The 23,588-nt window shown below is 38.5% G+C and overlaps 1 protein-coding gene across 7 annotated transcripts in view; it reads right to left on the bottom strand.

Moving 5' to 3' along the window:
• Positions 1-7,579: 7,579 nt before the first annotated feature.
• The window catches only part of LOC126161810 (serologically defined colon cancer antigen 8 homolog), a 219,199-nt gene continuing 203,190 nt past the window's right edge, over positions 7,580-23,588 (bottom strand). For 3 of the 7 annotated variants that reach the window (XM_049917904.1, XM_049917903.1, XM_049917905.1), the window contains exons 11-12: positions 14,914-15,055; positions 7,580-8,379 (exon numbers count right to left, since the gene is read on the bottom strand). In XM_049917904.1, coding sequence (XP_049773861.1) covers positions 7,966-8,379; positions 14,914-15,055 — 556 coding nt within the window. In that variant the 3' untranslated portion in view covers positions 7,580-7,965. Of the gene's footprint in view, positions 8,380-14,565; positions 14,649-14,913; positions 15,056-23,588 lie in introns of all 7 variants that reach the window. The other 4 variants (XM_049917906.1, XR_007534962.1, XM_049917907.1 and 1 more) reach the window with 4 other exon arrangements.

Below are 23,588 nucleotides of genomic sequence, written 5' to 3'. Positions count from 1 at the left end.
CCTGCAGACCCTCTCTAACCACTATTGCCACTCCATTTCTTCCCCTCTCATTCCCTATCCAGTACAGTTTACATCCTTTACTTAGTGATTTTTCACCAACTCCTCTCCACCTAGTCTCAGCAAGTCCCAAGATGCCCAATTTCCTCCTTTCCATCATTTCTACAATTTCTTCTAACTTCCCAGTTAGTGTCCTTACGTTTAGGGTGCCCAGTCGTAAACCATCTCGTAATCCTTTTCCATTGCACAGACCAAAAATCACAATGATGTAAAATAATGAAGTTGACTTAGTGGCTGGCTAAGAAGATGGTATGAAAATATGGAAAAATTATTTTGAAGTTATTGAATTTATTCATAGGACCTGAAAGAACTTAAGAAGATGGACTTATGAATGACCTCAAACAAAAGTGGACGAATTTACACAAAGAAAAGTTGATGCAGTACTACGGCAAATGAACAATACAGCATCAGAATCTGAAGGCATAGCAACAGAACTACTAAACAAAGCCTTATAAGCCTTTATGGATTGATTCTGCAGTTTTGGAAGAATGAAAAAAAATTCTGGGTAATGGTAAGGTGGTACTACTACCTTCGTAGAGCATACAAGATCTTTGCAGACTTGCTGTTCCAGAAGCTGCTACCTTGAGGTCTGTTCAGAAAATAACTGAACATTTTGAATACACACCAATGAAGATACTCTGTGATATTGCAGCGATATTGCAGTTGGGCAGTACTTTATAATCATGTGCTTTTAATGTGTCGATATCATGTTTAGTTTTCATGATATTGTTATTTGAGTGCAATGTGTTTAAGCATTAATGGCCATTTTCTGGAGCAAAGGTGCAATGTAAAAATTTTGCCTGGAAGTAGGGAAAACTTTTTCTAGAAACATTTTAATTTGTAGGTTGTATGCAATGTTAAAAATGGTTTTTATGATTTAAAAGCAGTCATCAGTCAACAGAATATGATCCTGGACCATGAAGGCCTTCCATTTCAAGTGATGACTCACATGTTCAGAAAATCAAGTATCTGGTGTGTATTAATCGCCAATTGACCATTTTGCAATGATTATGCGGGAAAAATCCTCAAAAACAGATGACAGTTGTTGTGAGATAACTCATGGTTCTTAGGCATCCGTACACTCAACTCGTCGACCGAGCGAGGTGGCGCAGTGGTTAGCACACTGGACTCGCATTCGGGAGGACGACGGTTCAATCCCGTCTCCGGCCATCCTGATTTAGGTTTTCCGTGATTTCCCTAAATCGCTTCAGGCAAATGCCGGGATGGTTCCTTTGAAAGGGCACGGCCGATTTCCTTCCCCATCCTTCCCTCACCCGAGCTTGCGCTCCGTCTCTAATGACCTCGTCGTCGATGGGACGTTAAACACTAATCTCCTCCTCAACTCGTCGATTCATTAGTTTTGCGCCAAAAATCAGACGAATATCCTCTTGCAGCTTCTTTACTCACAAGATCTGGCTCCCTGCAGTTTCTTCCTATTTCCAGAATTAAAATCAGTGCTGAAAAGACTCCAATTTCAGACTATCGATGACATCGAAGAAAGTCCTTCTATAGACCTTCAAGGCCACCTCAAATGAAGTCAATCTGAGACTGCTTCATGAAATAGAAACACAGCTGGGAAAAGTATGCAAATAGGAGAGGGGAGTACTTTGAAGGGGCCAAGGACCAATAATCTGTAAAATTAATAATAAAGTGAAAAAAATAAGTTCAGTTATTTTCTAAATAGACCTCATATACATACTCAGACAAATAACTGGTGAGAATTTGGTAAAAATGTATAATGTCTATTCATAGATTTTATGAAAGCCTACAATAGTGTCAGGTACAGAAAGCAGGTGGAAAATAACAGAAGAATCAGGAATACTTTTGAAACTGATGAGACTGACTAGCATGTGCACTGACAAAACTATATTTAAAATAATAGTTGAAGGTGAAGAAAAATGTAAAGCAACAAATTTCCCAGCCTGTTTAGGTGATGGCACTAAAAATGCATAATTTATTGGCAAATGTGATGTAATACTGTTTTTATAGCAGAGGAGGGAGATGAACTAAAAAGGGCATCCAGAGTGTTAGTATAGATAGCAAAACAAATGTTTTGAAGATCAACAAATAGAAAAAAGGGCGTATAGCAGCACTTAGAGAAGCTTAAGAACCAGTGGTGGTAATACTGGAGATGGTATGTACATAGTTTAAGAAGGCTGTATCCTGCAAATACCCAAGCAGCCTTGTGGATTGAAATAACATGGAGTAGGAGGTAATGAACTGTACGAAGTCTGCAAAAAGAGATGTATTTTTGCAATCAACAAACTGTTTACCAGAAAATGGCTGACAAGAATACTGAATCTCCCTATTTACAAGGTAGCCGTGTGACTAGTCTTAAACATACGGGGCTAAGACAATTGACACAGAGCAAGAAGGTGGAGAGGAAAATTAATCTTTGAAAATAAGTTGTTAAGAAAAAAAAATTGGGCCAGTGTTTGAGTATGGAAGTTTTAGAAAAAATGCAGAAATCTGTTGACTGTACAATGAGTTAGATGTGACAGAAGTAATAAGGGGCAGGAGAACTTAATTGGTGGGGAATGTACTGAGAGAGGAGGAAGGGAGGGTAAAAACAGTACTAGAAGGAAAGACACAAGGAAGGAGACTCAGTGTTAGACCAAAGCTTAAGTGGCAAGATCAAGCCAGGAAAGATCTGAACTCTCTGGTGGATCATAAGAACAGTAAACAATGAAAGAGGCAAAATAGTGAGGCTATGACCCAACTTCACTTTTCATGTCTATGCGAAAGGTAATGTATAATCATTTATTTAGGGTAAAGGGTAAATTTGTTTAATATTGTGTAATTTACTTCTGAAATGACCCAAATACTTGATTATTTTCTAAGGTCACTATTGTTTTCCTGACAGACAAATGGAAAATCCCACATGGATTACAATTATGTATATTGCCAACCAGCATGGATTCTGAAAACATCAATCATGTGAAACCCAACTTACACTTTTCTCACATGAAATACTGAAAGCTTTGGATCAAGGCAGTATAGATGCAGTATTTGTTGATTTTTAAGAAGCATTTGACTCAGTATCACACCTAAACCTATTGTCAAAAGTTCACTCATATAGGGTATCACAAGAAATTTGTGCCCAGATTGACAACTTTTTGGTAGGGAGGATCGCCATCAAATGTGGCCCAGGGAACTGTGTTGGGACCCTTGCTGTTCATATTGCATATTCATGACTTATGGACAATATTAATAGTAACCTCACACTTTTTGCAGACAATGCAGTTATCTATAGAGGAAGTACAGTCTAATAAAGGCTGCATAAATATTCAGTCAGATCTTGTTAAGATTTCAAAGTAGTGCAAGGACTGGCAACTTTCTTTAAATGTTCAGAGATGTAAAATTGTGAACTTCAAATAAAATGAAAAAATGTAGTACCGTATGACTATAATATCAATGAGTCACTGTTGGAATCGACCAGCTCATACAAATACTTGGGTGTAACACCTGTAGCGATATGAAACAGAATGACCACATAGGCTCAGTTGTGGATAAAGGATGTGGGGACTTCGGTTTATTGGAAGAATTCTGAGGAAGTGCAAACACTCCACAAAGGAGATTGTTTAAAAATCACTGGTGTGACCCATTCTACACTGAAGCACCAAAGAAACTGGTAAAGGCATGCGTATTCAAATACAGAGATATGTAAACAGGCAGAATACGGCACTGCGGTCGGCAACGCCTATATAAGACAGCAAGAGTCTGGCGCAGTTTTTAGATCGGTTACTGCTGCTACAGTGGCAGGTTATCAAGATTTAAGTGACTCTGAACATGGTGTTATAGTTGACACACAAGCGATGGGACACAGCAACTCCTAGATAGCAATGAAGTGGGGTTTTCCCATGCGAACATTTCACGAGTGTACCATGAATATCAGGAATCTGGTAAAACATCAAATCTCCGACACTGCTGTGGCTGGGAAAAGATCCTGCAAGAATAGGACCAACGATGACTGAAGACAATTATTCAATATGACAGAAGTGCAACCCTTCCGCAAATTGCTGCAGATTTCAATCCTGGGCCATCAATAAGTGTCAGCGTGTGAACCATTCAACGAAACATAATCGATAATGGCTTACAGAGCCAAAGGCCCCCACTCTTGTAATCTTGATGACAGCACAACACAAAGCTTTACGCCTTGCCTGGGCCTGTCAACACTGACATTGGACTGTTGATAACTGGAAACATGTTGCCTGGTTGGACGAGTCTCATTTTAAATTGTATCAAGCGGATGGATGTGTACAGGTATGGAGACAACCTCATGAATCCATAGACCCTGCATGTCAGCAGGGGACTGTTCAAGCTGGTGGAGGCTCTGTAACAGTGTGGGACGTTTGCAGATGGAGTGATATGGGACACCTGATATGTCTCGAGACGACTCCAACAGGTGACACGTACTTAAACATCCTGTCTGATCACCTGCATTCATTCATTCATGTCCATTGTGGATTCCGTCAGGCTTGGGTGATTCCAACAGGACAGTGTGACATGCATGTCCAGAATTGCTACAGAGTGGCTCCAGGAACACTGCTGGCCTCCAAACTCCTCAGACATGAACATTACTGAGCATATCTGGGATGCCTTGCAATGTGCTGTTCAGAAGAGATCTCCACCCCCTCGTATGCTTATGGATTTATTGACAGCCCTGCAGGATTCATAGTGTCAATTCCCTCCAGCACCACTTCAGACATTAGTCGAGTCCATGCCATGTTGTGTTGCGGCACTTGTGTGTGTTTACGGGAACCCTACACAATATTAGGCAGGTGTACCAGTTTCTTTGGCTCTTCAATGTAGAATATTGTTCAAGTTGGACCCATAACAAACAGGGCTAAGAGGGAATATTGAACATATACAGAGAAGGGCAGCATGAGAGGTTAAGGTTCGTTTGATCCGTGGGAGCGTGTTACAATGATGCTCAAGAAACTGAACTGGCAGATCCTTGAAGACAGACGTAATGTATCCCGAGGAAATCTACTAACAAAGTTTCAAGAACCGGCTTTGAATGATGACTCTAGGAATATACTACCACCACCGAAGTATTGCTCACATAAGGATCGTGAGGACAAGATTAGAATAATTACAGTGCAAACAGAGGCAGTCAAACAATTATTCTTCCCACACTCCATATGTGAATGGAATGGGAAGAAACCCTAATAAGTGGTACAATGGGACATACCCTCTGCCATGCACTTCACAGTGGTTTGCAGAGCTGGATGGAGAGAAGACCAATATTTATCAAACAGAAGTAGTGTACTGAGCAGCAGCAAAGCTTTTAGAAAAAGACAATGAATTGCTAATCTTTGAAGAAATGGTGGGTAGTGGCAGGTGTTTTCTGGTACCAAACAGGGTAGGGGCACATGTTTTCTGGCACCAAACACAGTCCCAGCAAGTGAACATAAAATATTCTGTTTACTTTTTTTTGGGAGCAAATGTGTTTCGAAGTGACTGTTGTTATTACTAATTTTCATTTATCAAAGGACACAGAAGATGGTGGGTAGCTTATGGGAAGAACTATCTAAATCTAGAGCAATGCACAACCATAAAATAATTGGGTGTCACATTAGACAGAGCAACCACCTACAGGAAACAGTGCATGCCACAAAGCATGAAGTAGCTGCTCGAAATATCATTTTGCGTGAACTAGCAGGCACTACATGGGTTGCACAGCCCACGCCAGTAAGGACGACAGCTTTAACCTTATGTTACTCAGCTGCAGAGCATGTATGCCCTCTGTGGTTTAACTCCAGCCATGCCAAACAGCAGGACATAACTCTCAATGAATCATGCTGCATACTCACAGGCAGTCTGAGACCAGTACCGAATGATATGCTGTACTGACTGCCTAGCTGGTATCACTTTCCCAAGCATTGGATGTGAAATGTCAGCAAGGAAAGAAAAAACTAAATTGTTTACATGTATGGTCCACCTCCCCCCCCCCCCCCCCCCCCCCCCTCTTTCTGAATACCAATGCATGCTGCATACTCACAGGCAGTATGAGACCAGTACCGAACAATATGCTGTACTGCCTAGCTGTATCACTCTCCCAGGCATCAGACATGAAATGTCAGCAAGGAAAGAAAAAACTAAATTGTTTACATCTATTGCCACCCCCTTTTTGAATACCAAGAGCTCATCAGTGACATAAATCTAGTAGCAGTTTCCCATATACAAGAGAAAATCACATTAATAAACTTCAAAAAAGCAAAGTAGAAGTATGGCAAAAAAAAAAAGGTCCACCTCCGAGATTACCAAGGGAAGAACTACTCCCAGGACATGCAGAGGAGTAAAACATATGGAAATCTTTGAACAGACTATGTTCTGGAGTTGCAATAACCAGGAGCAACATGAATAAATGGGGATTATCAGGTGAACTCGTGCCATACGATTGTGCACAAGAGTAGACTACTATCCACCTCATGAAGTGTGAATATGTCAAAGCACTTACACTGTTGAGCAGTTCATTACGGCTACCCCAAAGGTAATAGATGTGGCCAACTTTTGGTCAAAAATTTCCTAGCTATATAATATGACATGTTACATGTCTGCTTATATACAGTTCATTGTTATATACGATATTTTGATGGTTCTGATACAATTAAATAAAAACTGAAATAGGAAACCTAGACTCAGTATCTGCATACAGATGCAGATTGAGTGTTATTTGCAGTATCACGAACTTATGACATTACACTCTACAGTTCTTTTTTTCTTTTGATATTAAGTTGTTCTATAAACATTTAAGTTTATTGCCTAACCTGTGATTTTTGTTCCACTTGTCTCTCTATAGGGCGAAGAATATGAAAAGTGAGCACACATTCCACTGTAACATAAACAAAAAATACGTACTATAGTACTAGTAGGAGGGGTTCATAGTTAATTAAATGTGTAATGACTGCATCATTGATTCATTGTTATGTCTCATCGTGGAAGACAGGTTTTAGATGAGGGTTTAGTAGAACTGAAGAACGAATTATGTAACAAGGTTGTTGCACATAAATGTAAGCTACATTTCACCCGTTAATTTTGTTGATTGCTTTAACCATTAAGAATCTATAAGAGGCTTGTATGTACACATATAGGTTTGTGCGTTAGGAGGAAATGTAACAAGCAGAGTGAGTTGTTCAGGGGCCTAACCCTTATACAAGATGGAGTATAAGGGAAATACTAGTTTTATATCACACCGATGAGGATAGTATAAGTCACTGATGATTATGCATGTATTTTGAGGTGTATCATGATATCTTACACCACAATTAACTGGGACTTGATAAGCATACTGTCATATGCATACAGCTTACACCAATGAGGTTAGTGCAGGTCATAGATGATGCATGTATTTTGAGGTGTATCATCACACTGTCAGATTCATTGAACTTTGTGTGGAATATAATGTTAAAAAAATATGTGTCTCTCAATAATTGCTATAACTTAAGATACTAAGTACACATGAGAGAGAGAGAGAGAGAGAGAGAGAGAGAGACGGTTACAGGGCAATAGTGCAGTATCAAATTCACTCTGACTTTTTAATGTCCTGCAGCAACAAAAACAATGCACGACACATACATTATAAAAACAAGCAAGAGGCTGTATTTTCTGTATAGTAATTTCAATTATATTCCTGCATAATAGGCTATACGAAATGGAAAATTGTTAGCCAGTCTCCTAAAGATATCCTTTTCGCTTCTATAGCTCCTCTTATCTTATTTATACACAAACATAAACAATTTTAATAACTAAAATATGTGTACACAAAATTTAGATGACATCATAAATATGTACACAAGAATACCAATGCACAATGAAATGAAGTTCTGTGCATATTTATCAACATCGTGAAAAAAAGATTGAGGAATAACAGTTTTTGTTGTGCTGTCTAAGTGAAGGTTGCTGCTACTTGAAGATATCTAGCTGTGCAGACTGCGATCCACATGAATCGCTGTCAGTAGCTAAATCTTCCAGTGTAAGTGGAGGTACAGCCACCTCACGCCTCCATGGACTGAGGAGGAGGTGGTCCAGTGAGGAGGATGCCTGGGTCTTGCTCATATGGAGGTTCGTGTGTTCCGTATTCTGGATGCTGTTGCTGTTGTTGTTGATCCTGCTGCTGCTGCTGCTGTGGTTGTAGAGGTTGCTGTTCTTCATGCTGTTGCTGCTGCTGTTCTGTTTGGTAACCATATTCTTCTGGTTGCTCATACTGTTGGTGGGGAGGGTACTCGACTTGTTCTTCATAGCCTTGTTGTGAATCATACTGTCCTGTTTCAAGCCTCCTGTCTCTCGTTTCATTTTGCTCCTCTCCAAATGTGTTGCCTGAAATTTTAAAAAAGATAAATGTTCAACTAGTGTTGATGAGCTGAACAGTACATGCAAAACTCCGATTAAAACTTAGTATTATTATGCAAATACTAGTACTAATTAATATTATAATGAAAATACAGCAGTGTTTACTAGTAAAGTCAACTATTGCACCTCATCTATTAAGGGCACAAATAATTTTAATGATCAGCTGGAAGTGTTCTTAATATGTGCAAAATATGTTCATCTACCATTCTAAATACTTTTGGGGACAAAGTTTCAGTGCAACATTTTAAGCAGCTAGTAACATTAAGTATTTATATCCAGTAGTTCAGAACACTTGTGCATCACTAACAGGTTACAGTTGCAGTTTCTGGAATGAAAAAAATGCAAGCAAATGAAACTAAGCTCGACAATTGACATCATTGTTATGCATTCATGACCACTTAAGAAAGTCCAGGTCTATAAATGTGTGGTTTTCAACAAAATATAACCTGTCAACAAATGCTTCTGCAGCATTCATTCATTTTATTGAAAATAGTTTAACTTCTTTTCACTGTGGATTTATACACAGCAGTGGTTTGCAAACTTGTGAAGTACTGTCTAGAGCAGACAGGCAGAGACCAGTAACTTCAAATATTTCTAATCTGGATAAGCATGTGCAGATCCCATTTGTGAACAGAGGAGAGTTCACTTTCAGGGACAGGGCAATGATGACAATCAGCCTCCAGCAGAAGTCCAAAACATGTCATATTATTCTATTACAAGCAAGTTACCACATCACAAGTGGCATACATTATTCAGTCCACAGTCACTTTTTAAAGTCAGGTTAATCATTTACACAAATATTGTTTACCTGAGTTCACAGATATAGTATGCAATTTCACTGTATTGTTGAAATATATCTCAACAATTTGCATCTGTTGGGATATAAGTTATGTTAGAATTTACACCTTTCAGCTAAAAACTGGTACAAAAAATTATCTGATTGGTGTGGCATTCTCCATAGCTATCATCATTATTAATAAAGGCCCCATCAGATGAGATCAGACACAAAGAAAACAAGAATATGAAATACAGTCTTGAAAAGAGCTGTGGTATTGTCCACTGACCACAGTTTCCAAACTTGGAAATTACATCTTCTCTGAAACTACATCAACATCTGTAATTACTGCTGATGTAAGATTTCCTTGACTCACTGATCATTCCTGTGCAGCTGTAATATGCCCAAGTGATTTGATAAATACAGAAGCTGTCTATTTAAAAAAATAATTTCTTTTGCATTGTCTTGTTCTTTTCAAAAAATTGCAAATAAATTTAATTTTATTGTTAATGTTGTTCCATTCCAGAGTTTCAGTTTTAGATTGTACAATCACTGAAATTATCATAAATCTCTCACATCTAATAATTATGAATAACTGCTAGCTTTTCACTTCCTCATTAGAAACAGTGCTGAAGTCTCTTGTATTGGTTCTTGGAGTTGTATAGAAAATTGGACAGCTAACACGAATGAGAGAAGTTTTAACAGATGGCACATGAATATATTATTACTGTTCACTCAGGACACTTCTTGAACCATGATAAAAGCATAGAATGCAGCTGTTAACATGAGTGCCCATAGAAGAAAGAGAAGGCAAGAGGGCTGCTGAAGTATGATAACTGAAAAAAGACTAGGGTGAGGTATATTTAGATCAGAAAAGAATGACTTTTTAGAGTGAAGCAGAACTATAGCCAGAGGATGTGATAGCTCTCATTTTTTGACACTACCTTCATTGTGACATATGTCCAATGAAATTATAAACTATGTGTAGAAAATTTAAAGGAAACCATTGCTGTGGAGTGCAAATGAATATCAGGTTGATTGTTTATTCCACATGTACACCTTCATAACACAGATCCATACTAAAAAGAATACTAGAATACATGAATTTTTAGATGGACTCAGTTTTGGGTATTCCTCTCTCTAGCGTCATCAAAATACAGAAAACCAGCAAAATTAAACTGACATCAGATAATTTACTTTGAATAATTTAAGCTCACAGCAGACACTATAGCCTGAAGCTGCACTGTTTTTACAACAGTATCAGTTGTAGAATGTGGAAGCAGAAGGATTTGTATTAAGCAAGAGAACCACAATGATATGAGCCATTAAATTAAATATTAAAGCAGGATACTTAGTGCAGTAATATAGCAAGAAAGCAGAGATGATGGAACAGCCTCCAAGCTAATGTGTAGCATAATATCATTTAACTGAGTATTATTTACAAAACATATTTACACAATAGTTCAAAAATTAACACTGATGAAAATGAAAGAAAAACTTAAAATTAATTAGACAATGTTATGCACTTTGTTACAGCTTTTAACATGCCAAAGTTGAATGATACATAAACTGAAAAGTGAATATAAAATTGCTTGTTTTTCTTGCTGTTATTCAGAAATTAGGAGAAGAAAATTAGTATTATTCTAGTGTCTATAACTAATTATATTTGTTTCATGACATATTTAATTAGAGAAGAATTTTTCCTGTATTCAAACCTAACTTGTTGCCAGAAACAGTGAGAGGAAGTACTCATTAAAGGTTATAGGTCACAAACCATTGTATTTTGTTTGTAATGTTTCTTTCATTGAGCATATATAATGTGAATTGCAGCCCTATTGGTGTCACTGATTTTATATAGATGCTGGCCCTTCTTGCAATTTAATTTTTTTAGTCTCTTGCTGAAATACTTGTTGCAGTTTTCACTTCTAAAGAGCTATAGGGAGTATTTTATAAGTTGATTCATGAAATACTGATTCAGACAGTACACAGGATATATAAACACGTCTGCTGATTTGTACACTGTGTTTAATAACAAAAGTAAGAAAAACTCATAATAAGGGAAGGGCAACCATTCACCTATAGTGGGTCTATGAATGAAGCACACTTCCAAGTAACAGAAAATGGCATTCACACTAGCTTCCAAGCACTATCTATCTCCCGTTATGTGTTTCTGTGATCCATGTATCAATCTGTTGTAGGTGAGTAGTTGCCTTTCCTTTATTTTGTGTTACTCCATCGAGGGATTTATGTAATTATAACAAAAACTTAGCTATACCAACTTCCAAAAATTGCTGCATAGTCAAACGAAAGTATCTTTTAATCTTTGAATCCCCCATATGTCTCCCAATTTTAAGCAATGTTTAATATGCTGATGATTAGTTTTCCACATCATATTACGTAGAAGAAAACTTTCAGAATGTTGGGCTAAACTCTGATTTTTCAATCTTTCAGAAGCAAACAATTCCTGTTTGAAAAAATGGTAACTGTATGTTGTACCTGTCTACTACAAAAGAAAGATGTCACAGAATTAAGGGTGAGGCAAAATACAGTTTAATCCTGCCCTTTCATGTTCACTTTGCCAGATAAGTAAGAAGTCTGCTGACGGTACTTTCAGCATCTATATATCTTGTTTGTGCTAAGAGGCAACTAGCTTCTGTGTGTGGTTCCATCTGCTGCATGGAAGAGGTTGGCTAAGTGAAGTTTGTGCCTGATGTTGAAGGCAGCACTGGTCTTTGCTCTGCACTGTTCAGTGAGAGACCAAATATGTCTAGTGGCCATTGAAAACACTGAATAAAATACTAATAAAATTAGTCCACATTTGTATTTCCAAACACCTGCTTCACTTGGTTGAGCTATGAGTACAGGTGTTTGTTATATGATTATCCATGCATAGTAGCAGCATTACATATTGGTAGCAGACTTGCATTTAATAAGACAATGATCATGCACTTTCTTTTTTTTTTTTTTTTTTTTAAACACATTTTACATTCCTTCACATTATTGTGATTGATTCAGGTGGACAATATTTATGCAGAAATTTTAAATTATCAAGTATGATTCTTGCTGTTCAGAAACTCATTCCATTTTATTTAGTACAGCTTCTGCAACCAGTTAATTTCTTGACCACACAATGACATTTCTAAACAAGCTGATCCTTACATTTGGTAACTGAATATTGTGAATTTGTGGTAACTTTTGAAAACACATAGCCTAAGATGGTTGCAACTGACATGTTTCTGTCAAGTTTCAATGTGTCACATCTAGTATCAGATCTACTTCCTAATATAACTTTTATAGTTTCAACACAATTTCAATACACACGTGAATCTTAGGCCAAATTCTATAGCCGCATGGGGTAGCTGTGCGGTCTGAGGCATCTTGCCATGGCTCGCACAGCTCCTCCCATCGGAGGTTCGAGTCCTCCCTCGGGCATGTGTGTGGTGTTGTCCTTAGCGTAAGTTAGTTTAAACTTAGATTAATTAGTGTGTAATCTTACAGACCGATGACCTCAGCAGTTTGGTCCCATAGAACTTACCACAAATTTTTTCCGAATTCTTTAGGTTTGTCATAGTTTTATCCATAATTAAATTTGTTTTGCCTACTGATGACTTAAATTCATGCCAGTGATGACATTTGTTTCATAACCTCTCTGTTTCATTTAGATTTAGGTCCTCTTCAATGCAGCTACACTATGTGATCAGAAGTATCCGGAAATCTGGCTGAAAATGACCTACAAGTTCATGGCACCCGCCATCGGTAATGCTGGAATTCAATATGGTGTTGGCCAACCCTTGGCTTTGATGATAGCGTCCATTCTTGCAGGCATACGTCCAATCAGGAGCTGTAAGCTTTCTTAGGGAATGGCAGCCCATTCTTCTCGGAGTGCTGCACTGAGCAGAGGTATCGATGTTGGTGGGTGAGGCCTGGTAACAAGCTGTAGTTCCAAAACAACCCAAAGGTGTTCTATAGAATTCAGGTAGGACTCTGTGCAGGCCAGTCCATTACAGGGATGTTATTGTCATGTAACCACTCCGCCACAGGCCACGCATTATGAAGAGGTGCTCAATCATGTTGAAAGATGCAATCGCCATCCCGGAATTGCTCTTCAACAGTGGGAAGCAAGAAGGTGCTTAAAACATCAATATAGGTCTGTGCTGTGATAGTGCCATGCAAAACAACACGGGGTGCAAGCCCCCTCCATGAAAAACACGACTACAACCTAACACCACCGTCTCCAAATTTTACTATTGGCACTACACGCGTTGGCAGATGACATGCACCGGGCATTCGCCATACCAACATCCTATCATCGGATTGCTACAATGTGTACCATGTTTCGTCGCTCCACACAACGTTTTTCCATTGTTAAATCACCCAATGTTTATGCTCCTTACACCAAGTAAGGCGTCGTTTGACGTTTACCGGCGTGATGTGTGCCTTATGAGCAGCCGCTCGACCATGAAATCCAAGTTTTCTCATCTTCCGCCTAACCGTCATAGTAATCCTGCAGTGGATCCTGATGCAGTGTGGAATTCCTGTGTGATGATATGGATAGATGCCTGCCTATTATGCATTACGAGCCTCTTCAACGGTCGGCGGTCTCTGTCAGTCAACAGATGAAGTCGGCGTGTACGCTTTTGTGCTGTATGTGTCCCTTCATGTTTCCACTTCACTAACACGTTGGAAACAGAGGACCTAGGGATGTTTAGGAGTGTGGAAATCTCACTACAGATGTATGACACAAGTGACACTCAATCACCTGACAATGTTCGAAGTCTGTGAGTTCCGCGGAGCACCCCATTCTGCTCTCTCATGAAGTCTAATGACTGCTGAGGTCGCTGATATGGAGTACCTGATAGTAGGTGGCAGCACAATACACCTAATATGAAAAATGTATGTTTTTTGGGGGTCTCTGGATACTTTTGATCACATAGTGTAAGTTCGCAAAAAATTTCTACGAGAAGCAAATGAAACTTATTGAACTTGTTTTTATATGTTTGTTGATTTCTTTTCTGTAAATAAATTTTCATTATATGCTCTTTTCATTTTATGCTCTACTCATTTTAGTGTTCTGTGGCAACTGACCTGAGAAAATGATTCATGAGCTCTAACTGATATCAAATATCACACACATATTCCACATCATGGATAGCATTTATTATGAAGCATTTGTAATAAATGTAGGTTATGTAATGCTTGTTGCTGTTTATTTCATGCCAAGAGGAATGCAATTTAAGTATTAGCTTTAGCATTTCATCGCACAATCAGCCACAGATAGAATAGACTACTTAAATTGTGTACTTTAATTCTTTATACTTGATCTTTATTTTTTGTGTTGCAGCTACTTTAAAATGTATTTCATCTTGTTACTCAATTACCTCTCCACTCTTCAGTCCCAAATGAGACTGCAAGTTTGTTATTTAAATAATCTATGTTACTTTGTAGCCCGGCCATCTCTTCCCTGTAAAATAAATAAATATTACACCACAAAAAATTATATTGACATTAGAAATGTGTGTGGACAGGAAACAAGCAAAGATTTTGGGGCTGGCAGTACGCTTTCCACCAAATATGTGAATGCAGACCATCATGAACACCAATTTGTCATAACATAACCCAAACATTGACAAAGTCCACATCTATTCGCAGTCAAAACAGTTCAAGGTATTTCCAAACTCTGTTGCTGTTTTCCTTAGATATTTACCACACACATTTCAGAACCTAACCTGTATTTCCTTTTCTGCTGATAGTTCATCAGAAGCATTAAGCTTAATATTTTCCTTTTGCAGCTCCTTATAGTTTTTCCACACCTGCTCAAGTTTTCCCAGTAAATTCACATTCTCCCCCTTTAATGCTGTTTTTTCTTCCCTGTAAACATGACACTTTTGTAAGCAGATAGTTTTTTGTTGTTGTTCCAAATACTGAATGTTCAAAGAAGATATAACAGTGTATGCTTAAGCTACATTAGAATTTACTTTCCATAGAGTTAAAATTAATGCAACTGCTTAAAATGGACTGATAACAGATAAGACATGTTACTACACATTTTTATGAGAATGGTGAATGATTTTGGGAGTTTTAATAACATTAAAGTTGAAGAACATTCTCAAAAAATGGCTCTGAGCACTATGGGACTCAACATCTTAGGTCATAAGTCGAACATTCTCAGCATTTAACGAATTTTAGTAGCTGCAATATTTTTCAGTTGCACAGGAGTCAGGCAGTAATGATACAAATGTTTTTTAAACCTACTAAAAGTCACTGGATACATAATGACACACCAATGTTTCAAAATTCATAATTCAGCCAACAGCTCTGCAAGAAACTTTACTGTAAGAAGATAAAAACTGGATTTTGACTGGTTTCTTGGATATCTTACAAACAGCATTAAAATCCTAGTCAAATTTCAAATTCACCTAACCTCTCTTCCATACAACAGCAATAATGGCTGCAAGAACAGCAACAACAACAAAATAAGATTTTTAAATCTTTAAGATTCGTGTATTTACATTTATGAACTGTTTACCTTTATCCGTGCCAATCCAGAATTTTTTACAGGAAACCATTTTCTACACTTATACAACACAAGAAAGAAAGATAATGTCATGTTGCCATCTCGTAGACTAAAACTCTAGTCCCAAACTTCTCATTATACAGCTATGAAAATTCATAATACACTAAAAATGAAAACCTTTCTCAGTATGGAACTATGTTTACTGAAGATAAGATTATGCACCACCCTAGTGCAAAAATTTTATTATTCACTCATGGAATTTTTAAATGATGATGAAGATTTCTTTGTAGACGCATAAACAAATCTGTAATGACTTTTGTAAATTAAGATTGTTTTTGTTTTTTGTTTGTCAAACATGATCTATATTGACAAGTCTCCTGTACTTTAAACCAGTGATTTATGTATGTAAGTCATGAGAGAATAAAATTCTGATTCTGATACTTTAAGGTATTTGTCTTATCTCAAAATACAAACAGAGGAAGCAAGAAGAAAATAGTATAAGAGCATTACATTTCATTAGTATTAATAAGAAATTATATCATCAGAGGATGTCAAATATTGTGTATTAAACGTGTATTAAGCCTGGAATACGACAATAATAATCAATGGCATTCGGCTACACATGTTAGAAAAATTGAACATTATATTATGAATGCCCTGTTTGCAACATTAATTAACACACATAAGCAGCACAGCTCACACACACACAGGTGACTCCTGTCTTCAACCCCTGTGGCTGGATGCAGACTACAACTGCACTTGGCAGGAGCAGCAGTCTGGTGTGGGTGGAGGGGGTAAGGAGGCAGCATGGAGCAGGGAGGGGAAGGGATAGCAGGGCAAGGGTGAGGACAGGGTAGGCTGCTAAGTGCAGTAGGGAAGTTTGGGGGGAGGGGGAGAGTGGAAAAGGACAGAAGTAGAGAAAGGGGAAAAGAACTAGTGAATGCATTGGCAGAACAGAAGGCTGTGTAGTGCTGGAACTGGAGCAGGGACGGAGGTAGGTGTGTGAAGATTGCCTTCTGGTTGAAAGCTTAAAATATAGCACTCTTTTCATTGTGCCTGTCTCTGATTCAGTGTCTCTTCTATATGTTGAACAGCAATCTATCCATTTCACAATATTGTTGCGACATTAATTACTATATTCTCCAGTCAATAGCAAGGAATCAGATACAGCAGAATGTGTAGTTGTTTAAAATGAATATCATCAAAGTTGCATAATTAAACATCATTAAGAACATTCATAACACAGAGATGCATCCCCCAACATACACACATACACATAGGGAGAGGGAGAGAATTTACAACTAATATGTTGGAATGAACGAAAGGAAGCAACATGACAAACTTCATTGTATTGCTTGGTGTTCAATAAACATCACTGCCTTAACAATGAGAATTAAAATATAAAGGTGGAAAAATAAGAGGAAATAAGAAAAGGCATAATGCTGGGAAAATGTAATAACAATGAAGAATGGAAACTAAAGATATTCAACAGCTGATGTGCTGTGTTTATTCATACAATGTACTGTCCAGACAATGGCTTCTCAAGTAAATCAAAGGAAGAAAGACTATGGTTAAATCAGCTGGTGTTGTTGAGGTCATTAGAGATGAAACAGTAGCAAAGACTAGGAAATATAGAAGAAGGAAATCAGCTGTGTAGTTTTCACAGATACCATTCTGGCATTTGCCTTAAGCAATTATGGAAACAATGGGATACCTACGTTTGTTTGGATGAACATGGATTTGAATCGGTGTTCTTTAATGTGTGAGTCCAAAGTCTTACCACGGAGCTACGAGGTGCATTCAAGTTCTAAGGGCTCCGATTTTTTTTCTCTGGACTGGAAAGAGATAGAAACATGCGCATTGTTTTAAAATGAGGCCGCATTCATTGTCAATACGTCCCAGAGATGGCAGCACCGTACAGCAGATGGAATTTTACCGACAGCGGCGAGAATGAGAACTGTTTTAAATACTTAAAATGGCGACGTTTTCCTTACTTGAACAGCATGCAATCATTCGTTTTCTGAATTTGCGTGGTGTGAAACCAATTGAAATTCATCGACAGTTGAAGGAGACATGTGGTGATGGAGTTAAGGATGTGTCGAAAGTGTGTTCGTGGGTGTGACAGTTTAATGAAGGCAGAACATCGTGTGACAACAAACCGAAACAACCTTGGGCTCGCACAAGCCGGTCTGACGACATGATCGAGAAAGTGGAGAGAATTGTTTTGGGGGATCGCCGAACGACTGTTGAACAGATCGCCTCCAGAGTTGGCATTTCTGTGGGTTCTGTGCACACAATCCTGCATGACGATCTGAAAATGCGAAAAGTGTCATCCAGGTGGGTGCCACGAATGCTGATGGACGACCACATGGCTGCCCGTGTGGCATGTTGCCAAGCAATGTTGACGTGCAATGACAGCATGAATGGGACTTTCTTTTCATTGGTTGTGACAATGGATGAGACGTGGATGCCATTTTTCAATCCACAAACAAAGCACCAGTCAGCTCAATGGAAGCACACAGATTCACCGCCACCAAAAAAATTTCGGGTAACTGCCAGTGCTGAAAAAATGATGGTGTCCATGTTCTGGGACAGCGAGGGCGTAATCCTTACCCATTGCGTTCCAAAGGGCACTACGGTAACAGGTGCATCCTATGAAAATGTTTTGAAGAACAAATTCCTTCCTGCACTGCAACAAAAACGTCCGGGAAGGGCTGCGCGTGTGCTGTTTCACCAAGACAACGCACCCACACATCGAGCTAACGTTATGCAACAGTTTCTTCGTGATAACAACTTTGAAGTGATTCCTCATGCTCCCTACTCACCTGACCTGGCTCCTAGTGACTTTTGGCCTTTTCCAACAATGAAAGACACTCTCCGTGGCCGCACATTCACCAGCCGTGCTGCTATTGCCTCAGCGATTTTCCAGTGGTCAAAACAGACTCCTAAAGAAGCCTTCGCCGCTGCCATGGAATCATCGCGTCAGCGTAGTGAAAAATGTGTACGTCTGCAGGGCGATTGCGTCGAGAAGTAACGCCAGTTTCATCGATTTCGGGTGAGTAGTTAATTAGAAAAAAATCGGAGGCCTTAGAACTTGAATGCACCTCGTACTTCACCTAGTCTCTCACAAAAATCAACCTGTTTCTACTACTCAGACAATCACTAGCAGCTAACAAATTTTTACAGAAAGACACCTGAATCTAAAACAGCAACTTTCCTGAATTAACCACTTTTCCATGTTTAATCAGTCTGTCCATTATTTGTGGATGGTCACACAATCAACCTTTCAATACCTAGTGTGAACATACCTCTGGGCTGCGACAGAAAGACAAAACAAACAAACTCTGAGTAAATAATTCTTGTGATAGCAAAAGTCTGTGACAACTGTGATGACTGAGTAAGTATCCAGAATGCAAGGTACTTATACTTAACATTTCTTATACTAATGAAGTTGTACAAACAAATTACTCAAATAGTAAAGAGTCAAAATGCTTCTAATTTAATGTTCAGTCTTATTTCTATCGTATATATATATGGTGTTTAGGATTCGACCCCGGGTCTCCTAAGAGCATCTGGCTAGCCAGCAGGAGACCCGGGTTTGAGTCTGGGACAGCACACATTTTCAACTTTCCCCATTGATGTAAATCTATGTTCACTAGCAGCTACATGTTGTAATTCCTTTGTATCTTTATTTCTATCCATTTCTGTATGACGGCATGTTCTATTTAAATAAAAGACATTATGCCAGACCTTATGGTATGCACCGCTTCATGGTCAGCTTAGGAGTGTATGTGAGCACACACTACACTATCAAGAGCGGTCTCTGTGTGCACTACACCAAGCCCACTATTGTGATAACAGACTTTATTTATCAAATTTTTTTTAGGTGCCTGATGTTCTTTGAGCCTGCAAAGCAATTATACTATTGTTTCCATCAGGTCTATATGAAGTATTTACACAGAAAGAAAACATGTATGAGCCACACTGACTGAGAATGCACTTTCTTTTCTATATGTCGGCTTGTGAACTTTCCATTCCTGGGGCCAAAGACACCATCTCCTGCTCATGCTGTTGATAGCTGCTGTCAAGTTCTCTTCCCTGTGTTCCTATCATGAAACTACAAAATTCTGTTTAAGCTGCTGTTGTACTGGCTTAAGTTAGTCTATAAAAGAATGTCCATGCTTTATCTCCAGCTTGGGGTTCTTTCAGTCTTGTAAACTGATATGCAGTTGGGAGAGTGGTGTGCTGATCACATGCCCCTCCATATCCACATACAGTTACGTCAGTGGGCTGAGGATGACATGGCGGCCATTCGGTACTGTTGGGCCTTTATGGCCTGTTCGGGTGGAGTTAAGTTTGGGATTCTTTTACTAATCCACTTCCTCATAAGTCCAGAATAAGACTTACAAGATGATGTTATTTACCACCTCCTTCAGACCAACCATTCACCACTGTTCTGCATGCCTTACCATACTCTAATCGGTAAACAAAATAACTGACTGAAATACCACAGGACTTTATCGGTACTGGTATTTTATTTCAACAAATATTCTGTAATGAGATTTTTAAAAAATAGGGCTTCCATTCTGGGTTTCTTTGTGTAGAATTGTATGTCACTGGACACACAAACCAAAGATAAAAATATATAAAACTACACTTCTGGACATTAGAACTATAAAATCAGGAAGAAGAATTAGAACTACGAAATCATGAAGAAGACAGCATGCAATAAATTGGCATGAAGCATACTACATGCTCGGATATTAGCATTTCAATACAACTGAGCTAAGTAGGTGGCAGTAATGCTATCTAAAATGAGAGAGTTACACTATTTAAATTGCTGCCAGGGACATGATAAAGTTCGAATACATAGTACAATATGCTTTAGACGTGTATGTACCAACCAGGGTTGTGAAGAATTGTAAGGACTTTGTCTGAGAGCTTAGTCTACTTTTAAATATACTTTAAAAGTACTTGTTTGCCACTCAAGGCCTTCTGTAAGGGGTTAGTAGCAAGCTATCCAATTTTTCTCTGTTGTTATTCTCTCTTGGATTTAACATTGTTTGAAAAGTAAAGCGGTATAAGACATGGATGGAAATGAAAGATAGTCGAAATCTTTAGCAGAAAGAATACAAATTGTAAGCAAAAAATGAAAAAAAAATAAATAAATAAAAATAAAAAACAGTCAAAATTTATACTGATGAACAGTCATATAGACAAGATTATACCATTGTCTTGGAGAATGCATCAGTTGTGTGTGGCACTTTACTACAATGGTCTCAGGCCTTTTTATGGCTGTTTTGGTGACATCCATCTACAGAATGGGCAGGACTAAAGACAGTTAGGTAAGATGTGAATAGAGAACGCAATTACTTGTTGTGACTGTTTCTGATGATATGACCTGAGATAGACAGCTCTCACCCTTCTGACTGATCCAGTAAGATACGAAATTATTTTTAATTAATAAATAATGTTCAACAGGTGAAGGACTGGAAACACAATAAGTTACAACAAGAAATTGCAATACTACATTAGTCAGATTGAGTATTGCTAAACCAGAAATGAAATTGTTTGAATAGTTTTGAAACTAGGAATTCAGCGTTTTAGGATTAAGTCAACTTTGAATTTCTATGGAGTTGTGTCATTTTTTGTATTGGAATAACTTTTTTTTACTATTTGTTGTACTTGAATGCCATAAATGGTGTTTGTAATATTTTTGAAGGCATAGATGGTACATAGATGACCACAATCTATTGGTTATGACCTGTAGATAAAAATTGAAGAAACTGCAAAAAGGTGGGAATTTAAGGAGATGGGACATGGAAAAACTGAAAGAACCAGAGGCTGTACAGACGGTCAGGGAGAGCATAAGGGAACAATTGACAGGAATGGGGGAAAGAAATACAGTAGAAGAAGAATGGGTAGCTTTGAGGGATGAAGTAGTGAAGGCAGCAGAGGATCAAGTAGGTAAAAAGACGAGGGCTAGTAGAAATCCTTGGGTAACAGAAGAAATATTGAATTTAATTGATGAAAGGAGAAAATATAAAAATGCAGTAAATAAAGCAGGCAAAAAGGAATACAAACGTCTCAAAAATGAGATCGACAGGAAGTGCAAAATGGCTAAGCAGGGATGGCTAGAGGACAAATGTAAGGATGTAGGGGCTTATCTCACTAGGAGTAAGATAGATACTGCTTACAGGAAAATTAAAGAGACCTTTGGAGAAAAGAGAGACACTTGTATGAGTATCAAGAGCTCAGATGGAAACCCAGTTCTAAGCAAAGAAGGGAAAGCAGAAAGGTGGAAGGAGTATATAGAGGGTCTATACAAGGGCGATGTTCTTGAGGACAATATTATGGAAATGGGAGAGGATGTAGATGAAGATGAAATGGGAGATATGATACTGCGTGAAGAGTTTGACAGAGCACTGAAAGACCTGAGTCGGAACAAGGCCCCCGGAGTAGACAACATTCCATTGGAACTACTGACGGCCTTGGGAGAGCCAGTCCTGTCAAAACTCTACCATCTGGTGAGCAAGATGTATGAAACAGGCGAAATACCCTCAGACTTCAAGAAGAATATAATAATTCCAATCCCAAAGAAAGCAGGTGTTGACAGAAGTGAAAATTACCGAACAATCAGTTTAATAAGCCACAGCTGCAAAATACTAACACGAATTCTTTACAGACGAATGAAAAAACTAGTAGAAGCCGACCTCGGGGAAGATCAGTTTGGATTCCGTAGAAACACTGGAACACGTAGGCAATACTGACCTTACGACTTATCTTAGAAGAAAGATTAAGGAAAGGCAAACCAACGTTTCTAGCATTTGTACACTTAGAGAAAGCTTTTGACAATGTTGACTGGAATACTCTCTTTCAAATTCTAAAGGTGGCAGGGGTAAAATACAGGGAGCGAAAGGCTATTTACAATTTGTACAGAAACCAGATGGCAGTTATAAGAGTCGAGGGACATGAAAGGGAAGCAGTGGTTGGGAAGGGAGTAAGACAGGGTTGTAGCCTCTCCCCGATGTTATTCAATCTGTATGTTGAGCACACAGTAAGGGAAACGAAAGAAAAATTCGGAGTAGGTATTAAAATCCATGGAGAAGAAATAAAAACTTTGAGGTTCGCCGATGACATTGTAATTCTGTCAGAGACAGCAAAGGACTTGGAAGAGCAATTGAATGGAATGGACAGTGTCATGAAAGGAGGTTATAAGATGAACATCAACAAAAGCAAAACGAGGATAATGGAATGTAGTCGAATTAAGTCAGGTGATGCTGAGGGAATTAGATTAGGAAATGAGACACTTAAAGTAGTAAAGGTGTTTTGCTATTTGGGGATCAAAATAACTGATGATGGTCGAAGTAGAGAGGATATAAAATGTAGACTGGCAATGGCAAGGAAAGCGTTTCTGAAGAAGAGAAATTTGTTAACATTGAGTATAGATTTAAGTGTCAGGAAGTCATTTCTGAAAGTATTTGTATGGAGTGTAGCCATGTATGGAAGTGAAACATGGACGATAAATAGTTTGGACGAGAAGAGAATAGAAGCTTTCGAAATGTGGTGCTACAGAAGAATGCTGAAAATTAGATGGGTAGATCACATAACTACTGATGAAGTATTGAATAGGATTGGGGAGAAGAGAAGTTTGTGGCACAACTTGACCAGAAGAAGGGATCGGTTGGTAGGACACGTTTTGAGGCATCAAGGGATCACCAATTTAGTATTGGAGGGTAGTGTGGAGGGTAAAAATCGTAGAGGGAGACCAAGAGTTGAATACACTAAGCAGATTCAGAAGGATGTATGTTGCAGTAGGTACTGGGAGATGAAGAAGCTTGCAGAGGATAGAGTAGCATGGAGAGCTGCATCAAACCAGTCTCAGGA

The sequence above is a fragment of the Schistocerca cancellata genome, chromosome 2 (assembly GCF_023864275.1).
Source record: "Schistocerca cancellata isolate TAMUIC-IGC-003103 chromosome 2, iqSchCanc2.1, whole genome shotgun sequence".
In the NCBI taxonomy this organism is placed as follows: domain Eukaryota; kingdom Metazoa; phylum Arthropoda; class Insecta; order Orthoptera; family Acrididae; genus Schistocerca; species Schistocerca cancellata.
The sequence above is the reverse complement of the archived record's forward strand: the minus strand, read 5'-3'. Positions and strand labels throughout refer to the sequence as shown.